Consider the following 18526-nt stretch of genomic DNA (forward strand, 5'->3'; position numbering starts at 1 on the left):
TTATTTTTGGTGTTGATATATGCGATCAACTGTGTTTAAAAATTACTATTCATCAGTTCATTCATTCGATAAACATCATCGCAAGGGTTTGATGAAATGTGAAAACATTGTGTTTATTTAACATTGTTTTAGTTTTATGAAAGATAAAGTATGCAAGGAAAAGTATTTATCATGTATATTTTGTTTGGATGGGAAATCCTCAGGCATGCTATGTAGCTGCAAGCCTGGCTGCTGGGGTCTGTATATGGAATCAGATCAGGTTTTCCCATTCTCACAGGAAATGCATGAGAAATTCTTATATTCTTACGCAAAACTTTCAAACCGGGTAGAATTTATTAATGTAGATAAATTCATTATGACTATAAAATAATACATCTTAGGTATTTACAATCCTTATATACCAGATTTGGCCTATTTCCTCATGTACGATGTGCCATGTAATATTTCCAAGTAAAAGATAAATGAACAACTGCTTAAATAAATGTTGCAATTTTTTCCAGGTCACAGTGTTCGGTTGTTTGGCCAGAAAAAGGAGGCGGGGAAGAAGCAAGGGGGAGCTGCTCTCAACCTGCCCAAGATCAGGAAAAACCCGCTCATTGAGATTATAGCCATTAACACTGGGTTGGTATTGGTCTAAGAATGAAGTATTAGTGGTCATGAGGTATTGATAGTTTTTAGCTCGACTGTTCAAAGAATTTGGAGAGCTATACTACTCACCCAAGCGTCAGCGTCGGCGTCACATCTTGGTTAAAGTTTTTGCATGCAAGCACACATAGGTTAATATCTCAGCAACTACTTGAGGTATTGCATTGAGACTTGATACAATGGTACTCAACCATCCAACCTACTTAATTAACCAAGTTAGATAACTCTAGTTTGCATTTAATGCCAAAAATAAGCCTTTATTATTCGACTTAGAAATTCTGGTTAAGGTTTTGCGTGCAAGCACACATAGGTTAATATCACAGCAACTACTTGAGGTATTTTATTAAGACTTTATACAGTGGTACTCAAAAATCCAACCTACTTAATTAACCCAGTGAGATAACTCTAGTTTGCATTTAATGCAAATAATAGGCCTTTATTACTTGACTTAGAAATTCTGGTTAAGGTTTTGCGTGCAAGCACACATAGGTTAATATCTCAACAACTACTTGAGGTATTGCATTAAGACTTTATACAATGGTACTCAACCATCCAACCTACTTAATTAACCAAGTTAGATAACTCTGGTTGCATCTAATGCCAAAAATGGCACCTTTTTGACATAGAAATTCTGGTTGAGGTTTGCACGTAACCACTTTTAAGTCAATACCTCACGGAATACATTATGTATTGCATTGAAACTTTACACACAGGCTCCCAACCATTTAACCTTCTTCTTTAATTAAGGAAGATAATTCTATCTTTCATATTATATAATTTTTGCCCCTTTCTTATGGTATTCAACCACCCAACATAATTGAATAACCAAGTTAGATAACTGTATTTTGAAAATAATGGCCCTTTTTTATTAGACTTAAAAATTCTGGTTAAAATTTTGCATGTAACCACATTTATGTTAATATCTCAGCACTTCATGAATTGCATTGAAATCTACTCTAACAGTGATCCATGCATGTTTCGCCAAAACTTTTCAATCCTTGAAAAGCGGCGGAATAGTCAAGCCCGCTGTCTCTGTGACAGCTCTTGTTAATGAGAAAAGTACAAAAATTATTTTGTTTTTTATACAAATTAAGTAGCAGCATAAAATATCTACATGGAATACATATTCAACCTGTAATAATCAACTCCGGATAAACATGCAGAACCATATTTTATCCTCCGATCAAAGACGGGCCTTTGCATAGATTGGTTAGCAATCAGTGTATAAACCACTTCTTTTCTTAGTAAATAGACACATTTAAATTAGGATCATGAAACTTCAGGTAGTTCAACCTTGACTTGCTGTTAAACACTTTCGATTTTAGGATCAAAAGTCAAGGTCAACCAATTTACAAAAATTTAGAAACTGAGAAGCTATCATGGTGAGAAAATTAAATTGGACATACATGTATAGATTATTCAACATATAAATTGGGTTGTAAATAAGTCCTGAAAATGTACATGCATCTTTTTCTGCTTCAGATGTTTAAACCAGTGCACTTACTGTAAAACAAAGCATGCTCGAGGGGAGCTTGGCAGCTACCCACCCGATGAGATAGTGGCGCGTGCTGTACAGTCATTCCAAGGTGGGATACTATGAATTGTCTGATTTGTTTTATTTTCTCAAATATTCAGGAAATCATTCAGGCACAAATTCAAAACTTTGTGTACTAAATCTAAAGTGATTCATGTCATTGTAGTGCAAATATTGAATTTTGCTGAAATGTGAATGGAACAAAAAATGAAATTTTTAAACCCTGATCAGTTTCAGACAATCTATCTAGTAATGAGGATGCTGATTGTTATAATAACTACGCCTTATCTTGCAAAAAATAACTGTAGACATAAATTGTGTAAACTTTGTGTGTTACAAAAAATAAGCCATTCATCATTAATACAAAAAATTGCTACTGGTAAAGTTACAAAATGAGTTTGAAATTTTTTAAAGTTTTCACTGAGATCTTTTTTTTGGATATCTATAGCATAATGTTATTTAACCCTTTAGCACATAGACAAGTGGCCAGATTACACCTCCCAGTCAATAGCCATCTTACTGATAAGCAGTCCTTATCTGCATAGGTACTTTTCTGGATATTTGAAAATGAGAAAATGAATACAGCAGTATGACCTTAAAATCAATGTTACTCCAAATAATTGAGTCCAAATCTTTTTTATGTGAATTCATTTTTTATAGATAATTAAATTATCTAATAAATGGTGTCAATGATGAAATATTTAATTATTTTATTTCAGCTGTGAATGTATTTTCAAGATGGATTTGTAACATTTCTTTGAAATGTCACAATTGCATTAAATCAAAGGGTAATAAAATGCTGGGATCGATCTAATTTTTATTACCCCTATCATAAAAAAGACCCATCTGGATTAAAAAGCCGACAATTTATGTTCTTGTGTATTAATACACAGAAATATGTCAGGAATATCCGGTGTCATCCAGCTGAGAGATCCAGTCCAAGGTGTCTGTTTAACTTTATTACCCCCTCATAAAATTGTTTACAAAAAAAGAAAGCCGATAAATGATTTTCCGGTATGAATAAAAAGATCTAGATCAAACAAAACGCTTGCACATGACCTATTTTACAGCCAAAACTATGATGGACATTATATAAGCTTCACAGAAAATTTACCCATCATTTTCTCATTTACTAATTGTTTCTTTTGTTTGTAAACAAAATATTACCTTTAAGTAAATATAATCTCAATTGATTTTAATGGTAAACTGAACTGACGTAATATATTTAATGATTTACGCATCAATGAATTTGGGGGAAATTCCATACAGTACTTAGCTCGTGGTCTTATTACGTCACAATGGGATATCACACCTGCGATTGGGAGTATAAACACCTTCTCAATTTAGCAGACGATATTTTCAAGGGAAAATCAATACACAAAAGGTTAAACTTTAATTTTATAAACATCTGGGATATTGTTTACAAAAAGAAAGATGCAAAATTGAAATATTGAAATGACCCTATTGAAATATGCGGGCCATGCGTTTACATCCAGTAATGGATACGGTCGGCCAAATGCGTATACATCTGGTAATGAGCTATGTCGGCCTATCTCGTATACATGCGCTAAAGGGTTAAGAAACAAATTGATAGAATTGCTGAATAATCATATTAAAATTTGTTTATTTCCTCCCTTTAATATATCATGTCATAATGGTACTGGTCATCACTGGTGTTATTCAAAAATTTAAGCCATGCAAAAATAATACAATGGTTAATCAAATAAGTTTAACATAGAAATAATCTTGATGTAATTATCTAAAATGCACTAACACAGCTTTGCATCCTAATGATGGATGGCTTACCTTTAAACTTTGTGTATAGTGTGTGAGTTTAGTGCATGTGAGTAGCTCGTCTGATCACCCTGCCTAAAACAACAAGATATTTTTGTAACAGAATTTTCGATATATATATATATAGCGATACTTATCCTGTCTTGATATAGAGCTAGCTTTTATAGCGACGAGGTGTCCGCCTGCAGAGCGTGAGGTCAGGGGTTCAATCTCTGACGTATGCACATAGCAATTTGTGCAGTTTGTTACATGTTGTTTTTAACTTTTGTGAAAAAAGATCAGCAGTATCATGCACATGAGTGTTCTATCAATTCTTTCCCAAAGTTGAATGCAGAGCTTCTGCGGAACACACTGGGAAATGTTTAATCCCAGATTGCATTTTCTATTCACAATTTCAGAGGGTGTCGTTGAGATATGGCTGACCTCTGAAGACCTGGGGGCATATGGACACGATATCGGGGTCACACTTCCTGAGTTGCTATGGCGGCTGGTGGATGTGATTCCAGAGGGTGCCAGAATGAGGCTCGGGATGACGAACCCACCATACATACTAGAACATCTCCCAGTAAGTGCTTGGGTGGAGACATTTTAGCTTGACTGGTTTTCAAAGAAAAGCAAGCTGAGGTATTGTCATGGTCTTGGCATTGTTGTAGGTATCATCTTCGATGGTTGTTTCGTCAGTATGCTAAAAACTTTAACTTTGCCTGTAAATAATAAAAAAGTATTTAAAATTTTCAAATAGAACTTGGTAAACATTTTGCAAGAGGCAATACACTTATAAAGCAAAATATACGCACAAGCAAGGTCTATAACTTTAGCTTTGATAATTGTTCAGTTTTTGGGTTTTTCGACTGAAAAACAACAGATGATGGTTGGTGTTTGCTCTGCTCCTTGAACAACTGAGAAAAAAACAGACAAGCATTTGCATTCACAAACAGAACACTGTTATTTATTACTTTCTATGAATAAATTGCCCACTATTCTCCTAATTTAAACTTTGACAATTTGTTAATTTTCAAAATCCATTGAGTAAGTAGTGGCATAGTCAAGCACGGAAGAAATGATCTATTTGAAAGTGTTTGAAATACACATGCTATCCTGGTTTTTACCTGTATCCACATTTTTTTTCAGGAGATAGCCAAGATTCTGCAGCACCCACGTGTATATTCGTTTCTACACGTTCCTGTTCAGTCGGCGTCCGATAGTGTCCTAATGGATATGAAACGAGAGTACTGCCAGGCGGATTTCCGACATGTAGCGGACTATCTTAAGGAAAAGTGAGTTATGTAGAGAAATACAGAACTTAATGTTTAATGATGTGTCCTCTATAATACTCACAAAACATGGGTTTACACACTTCTATCAACCATTTTTTTGGCAAAATATATTTCTGCAGTAGCCAACGCGCTGGTGTGTTTTCACCGCATTCATCTGGTGCTACTGTGTATGAGTTCCCAATCGGGACCCAATTTCCCTGTCTTATAAGGGGGAAATACGGTACTCACCCTGACAATGATAACTTAAGTTCAAAATTGTTTTTTTAGTTTTGACACTTAAAACGTACAATAATCTCTATTCTTCCAATAGAGACGCATGAAAAAACAAACAGAGCTTTTGGTGCAAACTCCTCCTAAAAGCATGAAAGCCCTTTCCCAGTATCAATTAACTTCTTTCAAAAAATGCTTTAACAAACACTCAATATTCCAGCAACCTAATTATCAAGTTTTGGGGATGAGATTGTTAACCCTTGCAATCGGTTGAAAGATTGGTACTTTTTACAATCTTCTATTTTTACTGTTTTGTACCTGTTTAAATACCTGCATATTGCGTTAAGCCTCATTGCAGCGATGTTCATGTTTTTGGAAGACGTACTTGGTAGTAGCAGATGTATACGTTGATACGCGCACCACATTGTTACAGCAATGCCGCAATTTCTCCCGTGAAAGTAACAAGTTTTTTGGTAGTGTATGTTTGATGGAGTTCTGGTTCCTTTTCATCTTAGAATTTGCAGGAGTAACATCCCCTATTCAACTTAGGAACTTACAGTCTTCTATTATACGATTACTTAAGAAATAGATGACAGATTTATGTAAATTTTGCAACACATGTTTGACACCAAGGAATACAGTTTAAGTTGGACTATGGTATGCCAGATTGATTAGCAACATTTATTGGGTATGTTTAAAGCCTTTGAAGTGAAAATAAAAACATTAACCAAAATCCAAATTCAGCAAATAAATTATAAGTTTCTAGAATTTTATAGTTAAAGTATATCATATTGACAGTGATGTTTCAATTTTTAAGTGAAATTGTTATGTACATGTGTGATGTTATATATGAAAATGATGTAATGCGAGAAATTAATCTCTTTAATATCTGTTTTTAAGCATCACAGTTAATTTTATTTTTACTCTCAATTTACAAAGAGACAGTACCAATACCAATGTTGGACTTAAAGCTGCACTCTCACAGATTGAACGTTTTGACAACTTTTTGTATTTGAACGAGCCATTTTTTGCGAAAATGCATGGAAACCAGTTATATAAGACTGCTGACAAAAAATAAGCAGGTTTTTATTTTTGTGTTCAAAAATTAATGCTTTATGCAGTTTTCTTAAACCGTTAGTGACAGTTTAAGACATATAACATTAATTTTCGAACAGAAATATGAAAATCTGCGATCTGATCTTTTGTCAGCAATCTTTTATCATTGGTTTGCAGATATTTATGCAAAAAAATGCTCTTTCATAGACAAAAGATAAAAAAGTTGTAAAAACGGTAAATCTTTGAGAGTGCAGCTTTAAGAAATTACATAACATTATTTTTTCATATCATTTTTTTCTATTCTATTACGGCAAAAAATCATCATATATTATAATAAATATTCAAAAACATGCATGTTCTGTAATGCCCAAACATCTCATTTTAAAGTACATCAGACACGAGTTAACATCAACTCCATCTTGCGGTGACTTATCATCATTGTGTTCATAATTTGCTCTTTAAAGGGGCTGTTTCACGTATTGGCACCAAAAAAAGTTTTTTTTCTGTAACGAATCTCGGGACAGTTATCTAATAGAATGTGTTACCCTTTGATTTCATAATTGTAAAAATATGTAAAAAAAAAAATAATGTCGGAGTCCAGGTCAGAACCCGTGTCGCCAAAATTGCAGTCCAGCGTCGTACTCACTGAGCTACAAAGGCTTACTCTACACGGGTGACATAATTAAGCTATACACCTACCTCAGTAATATCAGGTGATAACACTGTCTAGCCAATCTCACATAAGGAATGAATTCTACCTGTTAGACATACCCAGTAATCTTTTTTAATGGAAAAATACAAAATAACTTAAATAAATTGTAAACTATGTGTTACTTCAGGTAGTAAGTTCAATGCATTGTACACATCGATGCCAAGTTTATGTCAGTTTTCAACAATTTTCTTTTATTTTCGCTATTTTATCATATGTGAAACAGCCCCTTCAAAAATGTTAGTGATCATTTTTTCTGAAGCTGCAATGAAACATTGAATGACATTGTAATGTCTTATTTCAGAGAAACTTTGCATGATATCATAACGTGTTATTTCAAAACAACTCTGAATGATATTGGTTCCAGAACGGTTTATTTCAAGATGAATGTAGGTCAACATGAATGATATAAAAAGTAGAAATTGGTAGAAAAAAAGTGAAAATAAGTATTCAAGTATGCAGTTCATTTTTACAATGAAGAAAACAATATATTCATTGAAATATACACAGCACATTTCAGCAGAATGATTAAAAATAAAATAAAAGCACTTACTTATACGGTGCAAAATGAGGTTATGGCCGTAAAAAGTATACCTGGGATTTAGAAATCACTTTCCACTAACAGCTTTACATTTAATTCCCAAAATATAAGCTTTTATATATATGAAATCTTTAACCATGCTTATGTATTGCTTCAAGAAGGCCAATCAGAAATAATTATTTCTGCACTGTATTTTGTTTATTGATGTACATGAATAAGTTGATTCAAGTTTTTGGCCATGATGCCATACTTAATTATCTACTCATATAAGTTTCACTGATAATCTATATCAGCTGTTTTTACTGTGTAGTTACCATATTACAATTAAACAAACATTTTCTAGTGGTTGCTGTTGCTCCTGTCTGGAGTTAATTTCTTTAATTTTGTAATTAATGAACTATAATCTTTACGTAGTGTTTGAAAAAGGTTATAAAGATGTATTACGTTGTTCGTCCTACTTTCTATTTTAGAAAAAAGAAAAAGTATACAACTGAAAAAATATGCAATGTATGATAAATAACCAAAACAACAATAAAAGTTCAATATCGTGTTGACGGATATTTTGTACGCCTTTGCAAAAATTGTTTGTGGCTTTTTGTCTATCTACTTTGTCAGGAATGTCAGCTTTTAACCAGCTTACACCTCATTGTTTTTCGTACTTGAAAGTACAACTTACATTGTCTTTTCTCCAGACCTGAAATTAGAAACAAAGTTCAGATCTTGGCTATTTGATTAAAAAACAATTTAGTTTCTATCATTTTGACTTTGAACCTAAAATCAAAATATCAATGAGACATGCATAGACATCTTTACCTACATATAAGAACATCTTGAATTGTTTATAGATGACACAGTTTACAATTTCAACTTTTTCTGTTCTTTTCAACTTAATTATTGGTTTTAATGGTTTAAATTTGTTAAAAAATAACAACATTTTAATATACTGTAAATGTTTTATGCCAATCTTAAGTTGAAAAGAATAGAAAAAGCATTTGTTGCAGCCTTCAGTGACAACACCACTTGAAACTTCATTTACATCATGTTAGCCAACAAGCTTGATTAGTCGGATTTGTACTACTGTGAAATCATTAATGTTGGTGGGGCATTAATGTTCGTGGTTTTCGTGGGTTGGGTGATCCACGAATTCAAGATCCCACGAAATATAAACCCTTTATTCACTTTTTCAATTGCCTTGTTACGTACATACTCTAGTATATTCTTTACAGAGGTCGCAGTATACAGTGTTAAAACCTGTCTCACTGTATAACTTACATCATTATTCTGTTAATATATTATAACTGCCTTTAATAAATAATGAACCAAATCAATTAAATGTGTTTTATGCAGCAAATGAAAGTTATAAGCACGTGTTTAAACCTGTGCTGTTAATGAAAATCTCCAAGTGTACAAGATGTGCATGATGAGTGTCCATACTCGATTTTTTTATTTAATAAAATAATTAATCGATTACTAGTATATTGAAGGTTACTAAGCATCGAACATGACAATATACGCACCTTTTCGGTGTTTTCACAGTTTGCAAAATTCTTAATTGGCATTCAATGGCTTCCCCTATCTGTATTTATGATCAGGGTACATCTTCTTTTATTACCTTTATTCCCAATTAAATCGACAAGTGACATGGGTATATGCACTAATTGGCATGTCGTACCACATTAGCGAGTGTCATAAACCGAGTGACGTAGAAGACAGAAATCACGGGCCAGCGCGTGGATATTATGCAGACGATCTAGGACGATCGCATCTTTGATTTTTTTTTTCAAAAATGAAAATCCACGAATTCAAGTACCCACGAAATTGTTTTTTTTTTTTCGGCAAACCACGAAATTTCATGCCCACGAACATTAATGATTTCACAGTAATTGATCTGAAACTTGGTACAATATAACATATACTTATGGCGAGCTATGGAGTTGCCATTTGCCCTGAACTAAAATTGTAGCCTGAAGATGGCTTTTGTGTCGCCTGCTAACCATTGCTAACATAATTATCGAGCATAAGTATCGTCAGCATCACACTTTGTTTTCGAACAATATTGTTTAAACAACTTGGTGTAGATTTTCCATACTTGGTATGCACATTGGTCATGTTCAGTAGATGACCCATATTGATTTAAAATTATGGGCTTTATGATCAATAACTGTTGAACGACTTGGCGTAGACACTTCAAACTTGGTATACACATTGATCACAGTCAGGAGATGACCCCCTTGTGTTTGTGACCCCCTTGTGTTTGTATGGTCAAAGGTTAAAGTCATAGTGAATTTTATTAGAAAAATAATGGCCTTTTACAATCAATTACTTTGAACGACTTGGTGTAGAAATTTCAAACTTGGTATGCACTTTGGTCAAGGTCGGGAGATGACCCATATTGATTGTGGGGTCAAGAATCGAGGTCATTGTGACCTGAACTAGAAAAAATATTTACACTTATGACAAGCGACAAATCCCTCTTATGGAATTTCAGTTTTAAATCTTACTTCCATGTTATAATTAATATTACCAGGACTGGTATTGCAAAGGGATTGCTTTAATGTGACTTAGCATTTAAAACATTTAAAATGACTAAGTTCATATTTTACCTGTAGTAAATCACCATCTTCGTTGATGCTGTATTCTATCTTATGTGGTTTGATGCTATCAGAATCTACTTCTACAATAAGCTTCTCCGATTCCCAGGAAAACTTCAGCTAGAATTTACAGATTTTCAAATTAATGTGCGTCCAGTGAAAAATACATTTAGATCAGTTTCAGGATTTAAAATTATAAAATAACAACAGCAGGGCTTCTAAAAGTTTGGAACCTCAATCAGTTATGGCCTTCATGGATTAACAATGACAATTGTATTTATGATATAATGATTATGGACTTTCTAGCAAAAGTGTGACAATTGTTTATGTGAGAAAAAGGATGTGGTATGATAAACACTGTTTGTGTATCACAATTTCTATTTTTTTTACTGACTTTTTGCCTTTAGCCATTTTTCAACCGAAATTGAAAAAAACTGAACTATTTTCAGAATTTTTTAGCCATTGTCTGTAACTGAAATCTGTCCGGCAATGTCAAAATCAGTCCAGACCGGCAAGTTGTCGGTTTATAGAAGCCCTGAACAGCACCTTTACCCCATTTGCCTCCTTATCACACCGAGGCCTTTTTTGTAAAAAAATATATGTTGGGCCAAGATTTTCATGATCAGAAAATGATTACCAGGGATATAACTAGATTTTAATATTTTATCAATTTATACTATGACTAGTGCAAATACTTACATCAAAATACAATCTTTCGATATATAATTCGTCAACTTCCTTTTTGTTAAGTAGGTTGAATGTATAGTTAACATTGAAGCTTGGCATTGATGGATTTGGTACATGTCGAAACTGGATGTCATCCCCGGTGAGACTGATTTCAATAATCGGGTTACTGTTCACCATTATTTGTCTAGCTGCATAAGTTGCTCCTAAAATAATTAGATTTAAGCAATTTAAAGGTGTTTTTTGCTCCTGAAATAATTAGATATAAGCAATATAAAGGTTATGCTTTTTTGCAGTTGGTTGACTGAACAATTGTAATGTCCGAATTAAAAAATGTATAAAATAGTGTTGCCTGTGTTGCATGGCAGACTTAGTGATCATGTAACAGGGTGTCAGCGTTCACAATATCTCACAATTTTGTCAGCTTTAAAAGGGACTAGACACCCGATGATACAATTGCAGGAGAAAAAGGAAACAGTCAAAATCTTACTTAAAATTGATATCGTTTATGAATCTTACTTACTGATGTTTCACATTGCTTATGACAGATGTATGTTTTTCGGTATTGGCATTTTTTTTTCAAGTCCAAATTGACTGGGTTTGTCTACCACGTAAATCCCAGTTAATTTTAAAATAACTTTGATATATGTATCTGTATTAATCACATGACTGTCTCATGCTAAAAATACACACTAAAAACTGGGAAACCATTATGTGATATTTCTAAATTCAGCTGTGATAGCGACAAAATATTCTTTTAGCCATGTAGAATGATGTATTTTGGGCCTTATACTAGTTACCAAGTATTCACAATTCTATGGGCTTGTCTTGTGGAAATAATGTATTTACCGATTTTGGGAACATTTGGTGTCTAGCCCCTTTAAGTTTAATTGATTCTTATACAATCTTCATGAAACTTTGTAACAATATTTATGGGCACATTATCTCGTTGTTTGAAAACAAGCCAGATCATACTATTTTCTTGGGAGTTACGTCGTTAGCTTTAATTGTTTTTTTTATCAAATTCGCCTAGTCCAATTTTTAAAAAATTATTTTGTGATCTGTTAGCAGTTTCCCTAAGCAAACACATGAAATCCGAAGTTGTAAGTAAATAAGGTTAAGCCATATCATTACGGTCGGAAAACATATTTACATATTAATATTTATACCTCAACCTCCATTCCCTTAACGAACGGCCTTACAGCAATTGGGAATGTTTTCCGATGTAAGCACATCTTCAAATATGTTTGGATCGCGAATAATCTTGTATTGATATAAATTTTATCTTGTTATTTTTTGTGTTAGCAGACAACGAAAAAACTGAAGTCAACATGTTAAGTGTTAATTTATGATTTGATAAATGTATTGATGTTATAAACGTTACAATTTGAAATTACAAAGTGATTAAACGTATCATCTATGAAGTCATTAAATTTTTCACGCATTATTATGGTGTCATATGATAAACTGTTTCTGGTTACGGTTTGGGTCTTTCTATAAACAGAATGGGTGTGAAAGAATAAGTGTTAAAGGTTTTCCTAAATAAAATTAAGTATTTTTTTAACAGTTGTGGAAAGAAATAATGGTGTAAATATTAGTAATGAATTGCATGATTGATGTCATTATTGGGGATATGAATACAGTTGGGCTGGTTGAAGTATGCTGGTGTCTTTCAGAACTCTACACACATTAACCAGCCCTGAACTGTGTTCATACCCCTCGAATGACCTCAATCAACAAGCATTCCTTAAATATAACTGTGAATTATTTTAAAATAAATCTTGCTACATTTGTTTAGGATAACAAAGCGCATTATATCATCTGTTTTAACAAATGAATTCTCTATCGTTTTTATGCCCCCGAAGGTGGGCATAGTAAAATCGCACCGTCCGTCCGTCCATGTGTCCGGCTCAATAACTTGTGTCTGGGCTGTAACTTTCTCTTGTATGCACAGATTTTAAAATAACTTGCCACATGTGTTCGACATACCAAGACGACGTGTCACCTGTAAGACCCATGTCCATACCTCTAAGGTCAAGGTCACACTTAGATATTTATTCACAATAGAATGCTTCATATAAGGACATAGAGTATAGCTTGTCTTGTCCGGGCTGTAACTTTCTCTTGTATAGACATATTTTAAAATGACTTGCCACATGTGTTAGACATATCAAGACGACATGTCTCATACAAGACGCATGTCCCTACCTCTAAGGTCAAGGTCACACTTAGTGTTTATTCACAATGGAATGCTGCATATAAGGACATAGAGTTTAGGTTGTGGTGTCCGGGCTATAACTTTTTCTTGTATGGACAGATTTTAAAATAACTTGCCACATGTGTTCGACATACCAAGACGACGTGTTGCGTGCAAGACCAATGTCCCTACCACTAGGGTGAAAGATACACTTAGTGTTTATTCACAATGGAATGCTGAATATGAGGACATAAGAGGGTAGGTTGGCAAGTATGGGTGGTATTTTTTATGTTTAAACCATATCTATATCTCTGGGTTAGTTGGCATAAGACCAACAACAACACTGACATATTACAGTGACCTTGCATTGGTCTCATGTGGTGTTTCAAAACATCAATGACACGGAATTAGTGTTTTTAGCTCTACTGGCCAAAGGCCAGAAGAGCTTATGCGATGGTAATGTGTACGTAGTATGTGCATCCGTGCGTCCGTGCGGTCGTGCGTTCGTGCGTCTGTAAACAATTGCTTGTGAACACGATACAGTCTTCAGTTTTGATTGTATCTCGATGAAACTTGTACAGTATTTAGATATCCATTAGAGCTAGGTTCCTTTCGAAAACCAGCCAGATCCGCCCATGCATGCCTAGATTATGGCCCTTGATAGTATAAAAAAATGCTATTGTGTAAACAATTGGTTGTAAACAATTGGTTGTGAACACGATACAGTCTTCAGTTTTTATTGTATCTCAATGAAACTTGTGCAGTATCTAGATATCCATTAGAGCTCGGTTCCTTTCGAAAACCAGCCAGATCCGCCCATGAATGCCTAGATTATGGGCCATGAAAGTTTTAAAGAAATGCTCTCTATTTTTAGCCAGGTCTGCATGAGCGAATTCTATTTTTAGCCAAGTTTACATGTACATGTAAATTAAAGTCTAGAGTTAAGGGAGACAATTTGCAAGTCTAGGATTTTGAGAGACAATTTGCTTTTTGCTTCTGCAGCTGATTTTGTGAATTACTCTGCCTTGTTCTTGTTGAAAGCCCAAAGGCCATTTTTTAGCTTTAAGTTCTGTAGTTTGCGCGTTCATCTTAACAAAATTGGTTGTGAATGTTTAAGTTATGCACCTGGTGTCATTACTGGCCACACCCAGGGTTCACAGGTTTGGTAAACATAAATCTGGAAAGGTTTGAAAATCTTTTTGTGTGTTCGTGCATCCACTCAGCACAATTGATTGTGAATGTTTGTTCAAATTGATCAATGTTGTCCTAGGATGCCCTTGACTTTGACCTTTTGATTAACTTTTTTTAACTTTTAAAACTACAGAAATTTTTACTATGAGTGCAGTTTTGAAAGCATTTTTTTTTTTGTCAGATGACTTTTACTTGGCACATATTAAAATAGTTCATGGAACTAATCTGCTTACAATACTTTCTGGGCTCAGATGTTGAACGTGCTACATTTTCAGGTAAGCCAAACACAAAACATAAACCATATGTCTGTTGCCTTTTACCCATACATACATGCTCTGGATTGATATGACCACAAAAGCCATGCCAGTAGAGCATAGGCCCTTTTGGGCCTCTTGTTTATAATTATTCCACTTATTCATAAGCATTCCTTGCTTTATATTATTATGAAATGCTGCATATATGCACATAGATATCATAACCAGGCTGTAATCTTGTCATGTATATGTCACTTGGCACATGTGTTTTGCATATAAAGATTGTGTGCTGTATGCATGATCCACATGCATACATCAAAGGTCAGTGTTTGATCTTTAACTTTTCATGTACTGACCTTGTTCATAGGTCAATGTCACATTTGGAGGCATTCGTCACATACTGACAGGGTTTCCGCCAGCCCTTTATGGCTTGTCGGGCCCGACGTGCCTTCCGCTGGCAAGGCCTATTACTGACACGCGTTAATTATGCCGACATGCTTTAATTCGCGTAGCGACAATCCTTATCAAAACAATCATCAGTTTTGACAATACACGATTTTGTTGCGATTACAACGGTTGCAACGGTTGACTGACAGCCAGAAGGCGTGTCGGGACTATTACGACATTTGTATCAGCCATTCAGGATCGACGACAGCATGAAGGCGTGTCGGTGAGGTTCAACAGTGCCAATTAACCAAACTCCTCCTATTCTTTATCAGAATGGGAATGTGTGAAAAACACCACCGTCGTAATTGCGACCTTCATCCCTATAATCATCTATGAACGCAAAGTAAACAATAAGTGTTAATTGATTTCAGTAACATAAATCATGTGTCGTTTTATTTTGTTTCTTAATCCCGAGTCCGTTTGTTAACCAATTATTAAATTATAATTGAGAACCGTGTTAAGATATCTGTGTTATTATAAACAAGGGTTATGCTATGTCGTCGTAATTAATTGAGTCACGTTCCCATCTTTAATTTAAAAGTGTAAAGTTATATTTTGTGTTGCTTATTATTAAACTTTGATTATTCTATCGTTCTTTTAATTTATTTAGAAAAAAGATAAATAAATCTGAAAATACACATTACATTCCCTTTAAGTTATTATTTAGCCAACCCAGCTTTAAAAATATTAGCTGTTGCAGCTTTAAATACAAATACACGAGCAGTCACTTTGCTCCAGGCTTTTTTGTGTTCCAGCATGCAGCGTGCTTTACACGTTTTGATGTGACGTCAACGGTGTCAATATAAATAATACCCGCACTAAACGAAACACGAGTCGATTAATATCGTCGATATTGTATTGTCGGAAAACTTGAGAAATACCAATAATTAAGGAAGAGAAGCCATTAAATCTTTTCACAAATAATTTTAATGTTAATCAGACTTTAGTTGGTAATTTCAAATCATAGGAACATAACTGTAAACTTGTTTAAAATGCAGGAAATTGCACCATTTTGGATACGAGAATAAACAAAATCGATGTCGGGAGGGGACACCCCTCCCAAACCCTCCCCTTCTGACATGCCTTATGAAATTACTGGCGGAAACCCTGTACTATGACAGCTCTTGTTAAAGTCTATATCAAAGCGCAATTGAACCAAAATATGATTTTTGCTTGTGCACTAGGGTACCTTTTATAGGATGTTAAACGTTAAATATTCACCCGGGTGATTGGTTAATCAATGGTGCTGTATTGATCCCCGAGGAGTTGTGCACATTGCTATATTGCTATAGATTTATATCTAATTATAGATGTCTATGCAGGATCAATGACCAATAATTAAGTATACTCATATTTAAAAATAGTACATACACATGTATAACAAACATCAACTACTGACTAAATAATGCATTTATTGAAAATATCATTTACTGATAACAAGATTGTAACAGTGAATTTAATAGCCGAAAACGTACAAATATAGTGAGTTCTTCTTACCAATAGCTTTCAAGAATTCTTCCATGTCTTCATTTTCATCATGGACCCACTTTCCCACCCATTTTTGCTTAATTGTTTCCATTGTGTTAAAAGTTTTTCCTAAACTGTTTTGTGGAAATCACTCGCTGAAAATGACTGGATTGTTATAACCACTATTCCTTATGTACTGCTTATAATCCTATAGAAATATGTCTTTTCCTTTCAAGTTTGAACATGAACAGCTTGACGACAAGTATGTTTATAAAGACAGTTTATAGATATTGGAAATATCTATTTGTGTGAATAATGGATTTCCAATTGGTTTCGGTTAACTGCTTAGCTATAGGCAGTATTTGCTTCATTCAAATAATTGTTAGATGTATTGATTTTCACCTGAAATATTTAAGGGCCTTCACAATGCAAAAGTGATTTGAAGGACATAAGCATAAACTGTTTAAATAAAATCATGTTTATTTACTTTTTAGGTTCAATATTTAGCAAGGATAATACATACATCTGTTGCAACATGTGTTATTTATGTAGGTGTAATTAGGAGTTGAGCAAATTTTACAATGATGATTTTATCAGATTTTCAATCAAAAAGCATTTGCATTTTTTTTCAGAAATGTCATTATACAAAAGGAATATGTTTTTGTGTCAAAATATTCAATACTCCCCTTTCAACAATATATTGTGGCTCTGTGGTGATTGCATTTGGTATTTGCATTTTTGTAACAAGGAAATGAATCTTATCCACTATTTTTCACCATTTTTGTGTCGCCTGAAAAGACAACATATAGGGGTTACTTTTGTCGGCCCATTTTACGCTTGTCCGTGGTATATCTCCTAAACTATTAGTGGTATCAACTTGAAATTTCATATGTAGATAGATCTAATAGAGGGCAAGTGCAGTGCACAAGAACTGTTACTCTTGCTTCCATATTTTTAGAGTTATTGCCCTTAGTTAATTTTCATGCTTAAAGTTTTGTCCAGGGCATATTTTAAAGAATATAAGAGTTATCAACTTGAAACTTCATATGTAGATAGATCTCATGGAGGGCAAGTGCAGTGCACAATAACAGTAACTCTTGCTTTCTTAGTTTTAAAGTTATTGCCATTTGTTAATTTTCATGCTTAAAGTTTCGTCCGGGGCATGTCTTGAAAAATATTAGAGGTATCAACTTGAAACTTCGTAGCTAGATAGATCTCATTGAGGGCAAGTGCAGTGCACAAGAACCGTTACTCTTGCTGCCATATTTTTAGAGTTATTGGCCTTTGTCAATTTTCTTGCTTAGGTTTTGTCCGTGGCATATCTTGTAAACTATTGGAGATATCAACCTGAAACTTATTCCGTAGGTATATCTGATCGAGGGAAAGTGCAGTGCACAAAAACCATAACTCTTGCATCTATATGTTTAGAGTTATTGCCCTTTGTTAATTTTCATGCTTAAAGTTTTGTCCGGGGCATATCTTGAAGAATATAAGAGGTATCAACTTGAAACTTCATAGCTAGATAGATCACATTGAGGCCAAGTGCAGTGCACAAGAACTGTAACTCTTGCTGACATATTTTTAGAGTTATTGCCCTTTGTTTATTTTCATGCTTAGGTTTTGTCCGTGGCATATCGCGTAAACTATAGGAGGTGTCAACCTGAAACTTATTCCGTAGGTATATCTGATTGAGGGAAAGTGCAGTGCACAAAAACCGTAACTCTTGCATCTATATATTTAGAGTTATTGCCCTTTGTTAATTTTCAAGCTTAAATTTTGTCTGTTGGTGAATTGGAGTCTTACTTCAGCCATCATAAATCGGTCTGGATAGCAGTTTAGACAGAAGCAAGACAGAGATGCTCATTTCACACCTGAAAACGTATTAATCCATTATCTTCAAATTATTTCTCAATGTCATTGACTTCAGTA

At 34.1% G+C, this 18526-nt stretch overlaps 2 protein-coding genes across 4 annotated transcripts in view; one reads left to right on the top strand and one right to left on the bottom strand.

The window, feature by feature from the left end:
• The window catches only part of LOC128213766 (threonylcarbamoyladenosine tRNA methylthiotransferase-like), a 102492-nt gene that overhangs the window by 4033 nt on the left and 79933 nt on the right, over positions 1 to 18526 (top strand). For all 3 annotated transcript variants that reach the window (XM_052919814.1, XM_052919813.1, XM_052919815.1), the window contains exons 6-9: positions 501 to 621; positions 2128 to 2231; positions 4372 to 4538; positions 5105 to 5250. In XM_052919814.1, the coding sequence (XP_052775774.1) occupies positions 501 to 621; positions 2128 to 2231; positions 4372 to 4538; positions 5105 to 5250 (538 nt within the window). The remainder of the gene's footprint in view (positions 1 to 500; positions 622 to 2127; positions 2232 to 4371; positions 4539 to 5104; positions 5251 to 18526) is intronic.
• LOC128213768 (uncharacterized) lies at positions 7578 to 16869 on the bottom strand. The gene is made up of 4 exons (XM_052919817.1): positions 16628 to 16869; positions 11057 to 11247; positions 10370 to 10477; positions 7578 to 8460 (listed from the first exon to the last, which is right to left on the bottom strand). The coding sequence occupies exons 1-4, from the start codon at positions 16707 to 16709 to the stop codon at positions 8410 to 8412; spliced, it is 432 nt and encodes a 143-aa protein (XP_052775777.1). The 5' UTR covers positions 16710 to 16869; the 3' UTR covers positions 7578 to 8409.

Source organism: Mya arenaria, chromosome 13 (assembly GCF_026914265.1).
Source record: "Mya arenaria isolate MELC-2E11 chromosome 13, ASM2691426v1".
NCBI classification, from domain to species: domain Eukaryota; kingdom Metazoa; phylum Mollusca; class Bivalvia; order Myida; family Myidae; genus Mya; species Mya arenaria.

Coding starts and splice junctions, on each gene's coding strand:
- LOC128213768 (XM_052919817.1), bottom strand. CDS start 16,709: ATGGAAACAATTAAGCAAAAATGGGTGGGAAAGTGGGTCCATGATGAA. Junction 11,248..16,627: donor AGAATTCTTGAAAGCTATTG/GTAAGAAGAACT, acceptor TAATTATTTTAG/GAGCAACTTATGCAGCTAGA. Junction 10,478..11,056: donor TCGAAAGATTGTATTTTGAT/GTAAGTATTTGC, acceptor TGTAAATTCTAG/CTGAAGTTTTCCTGGGAATC.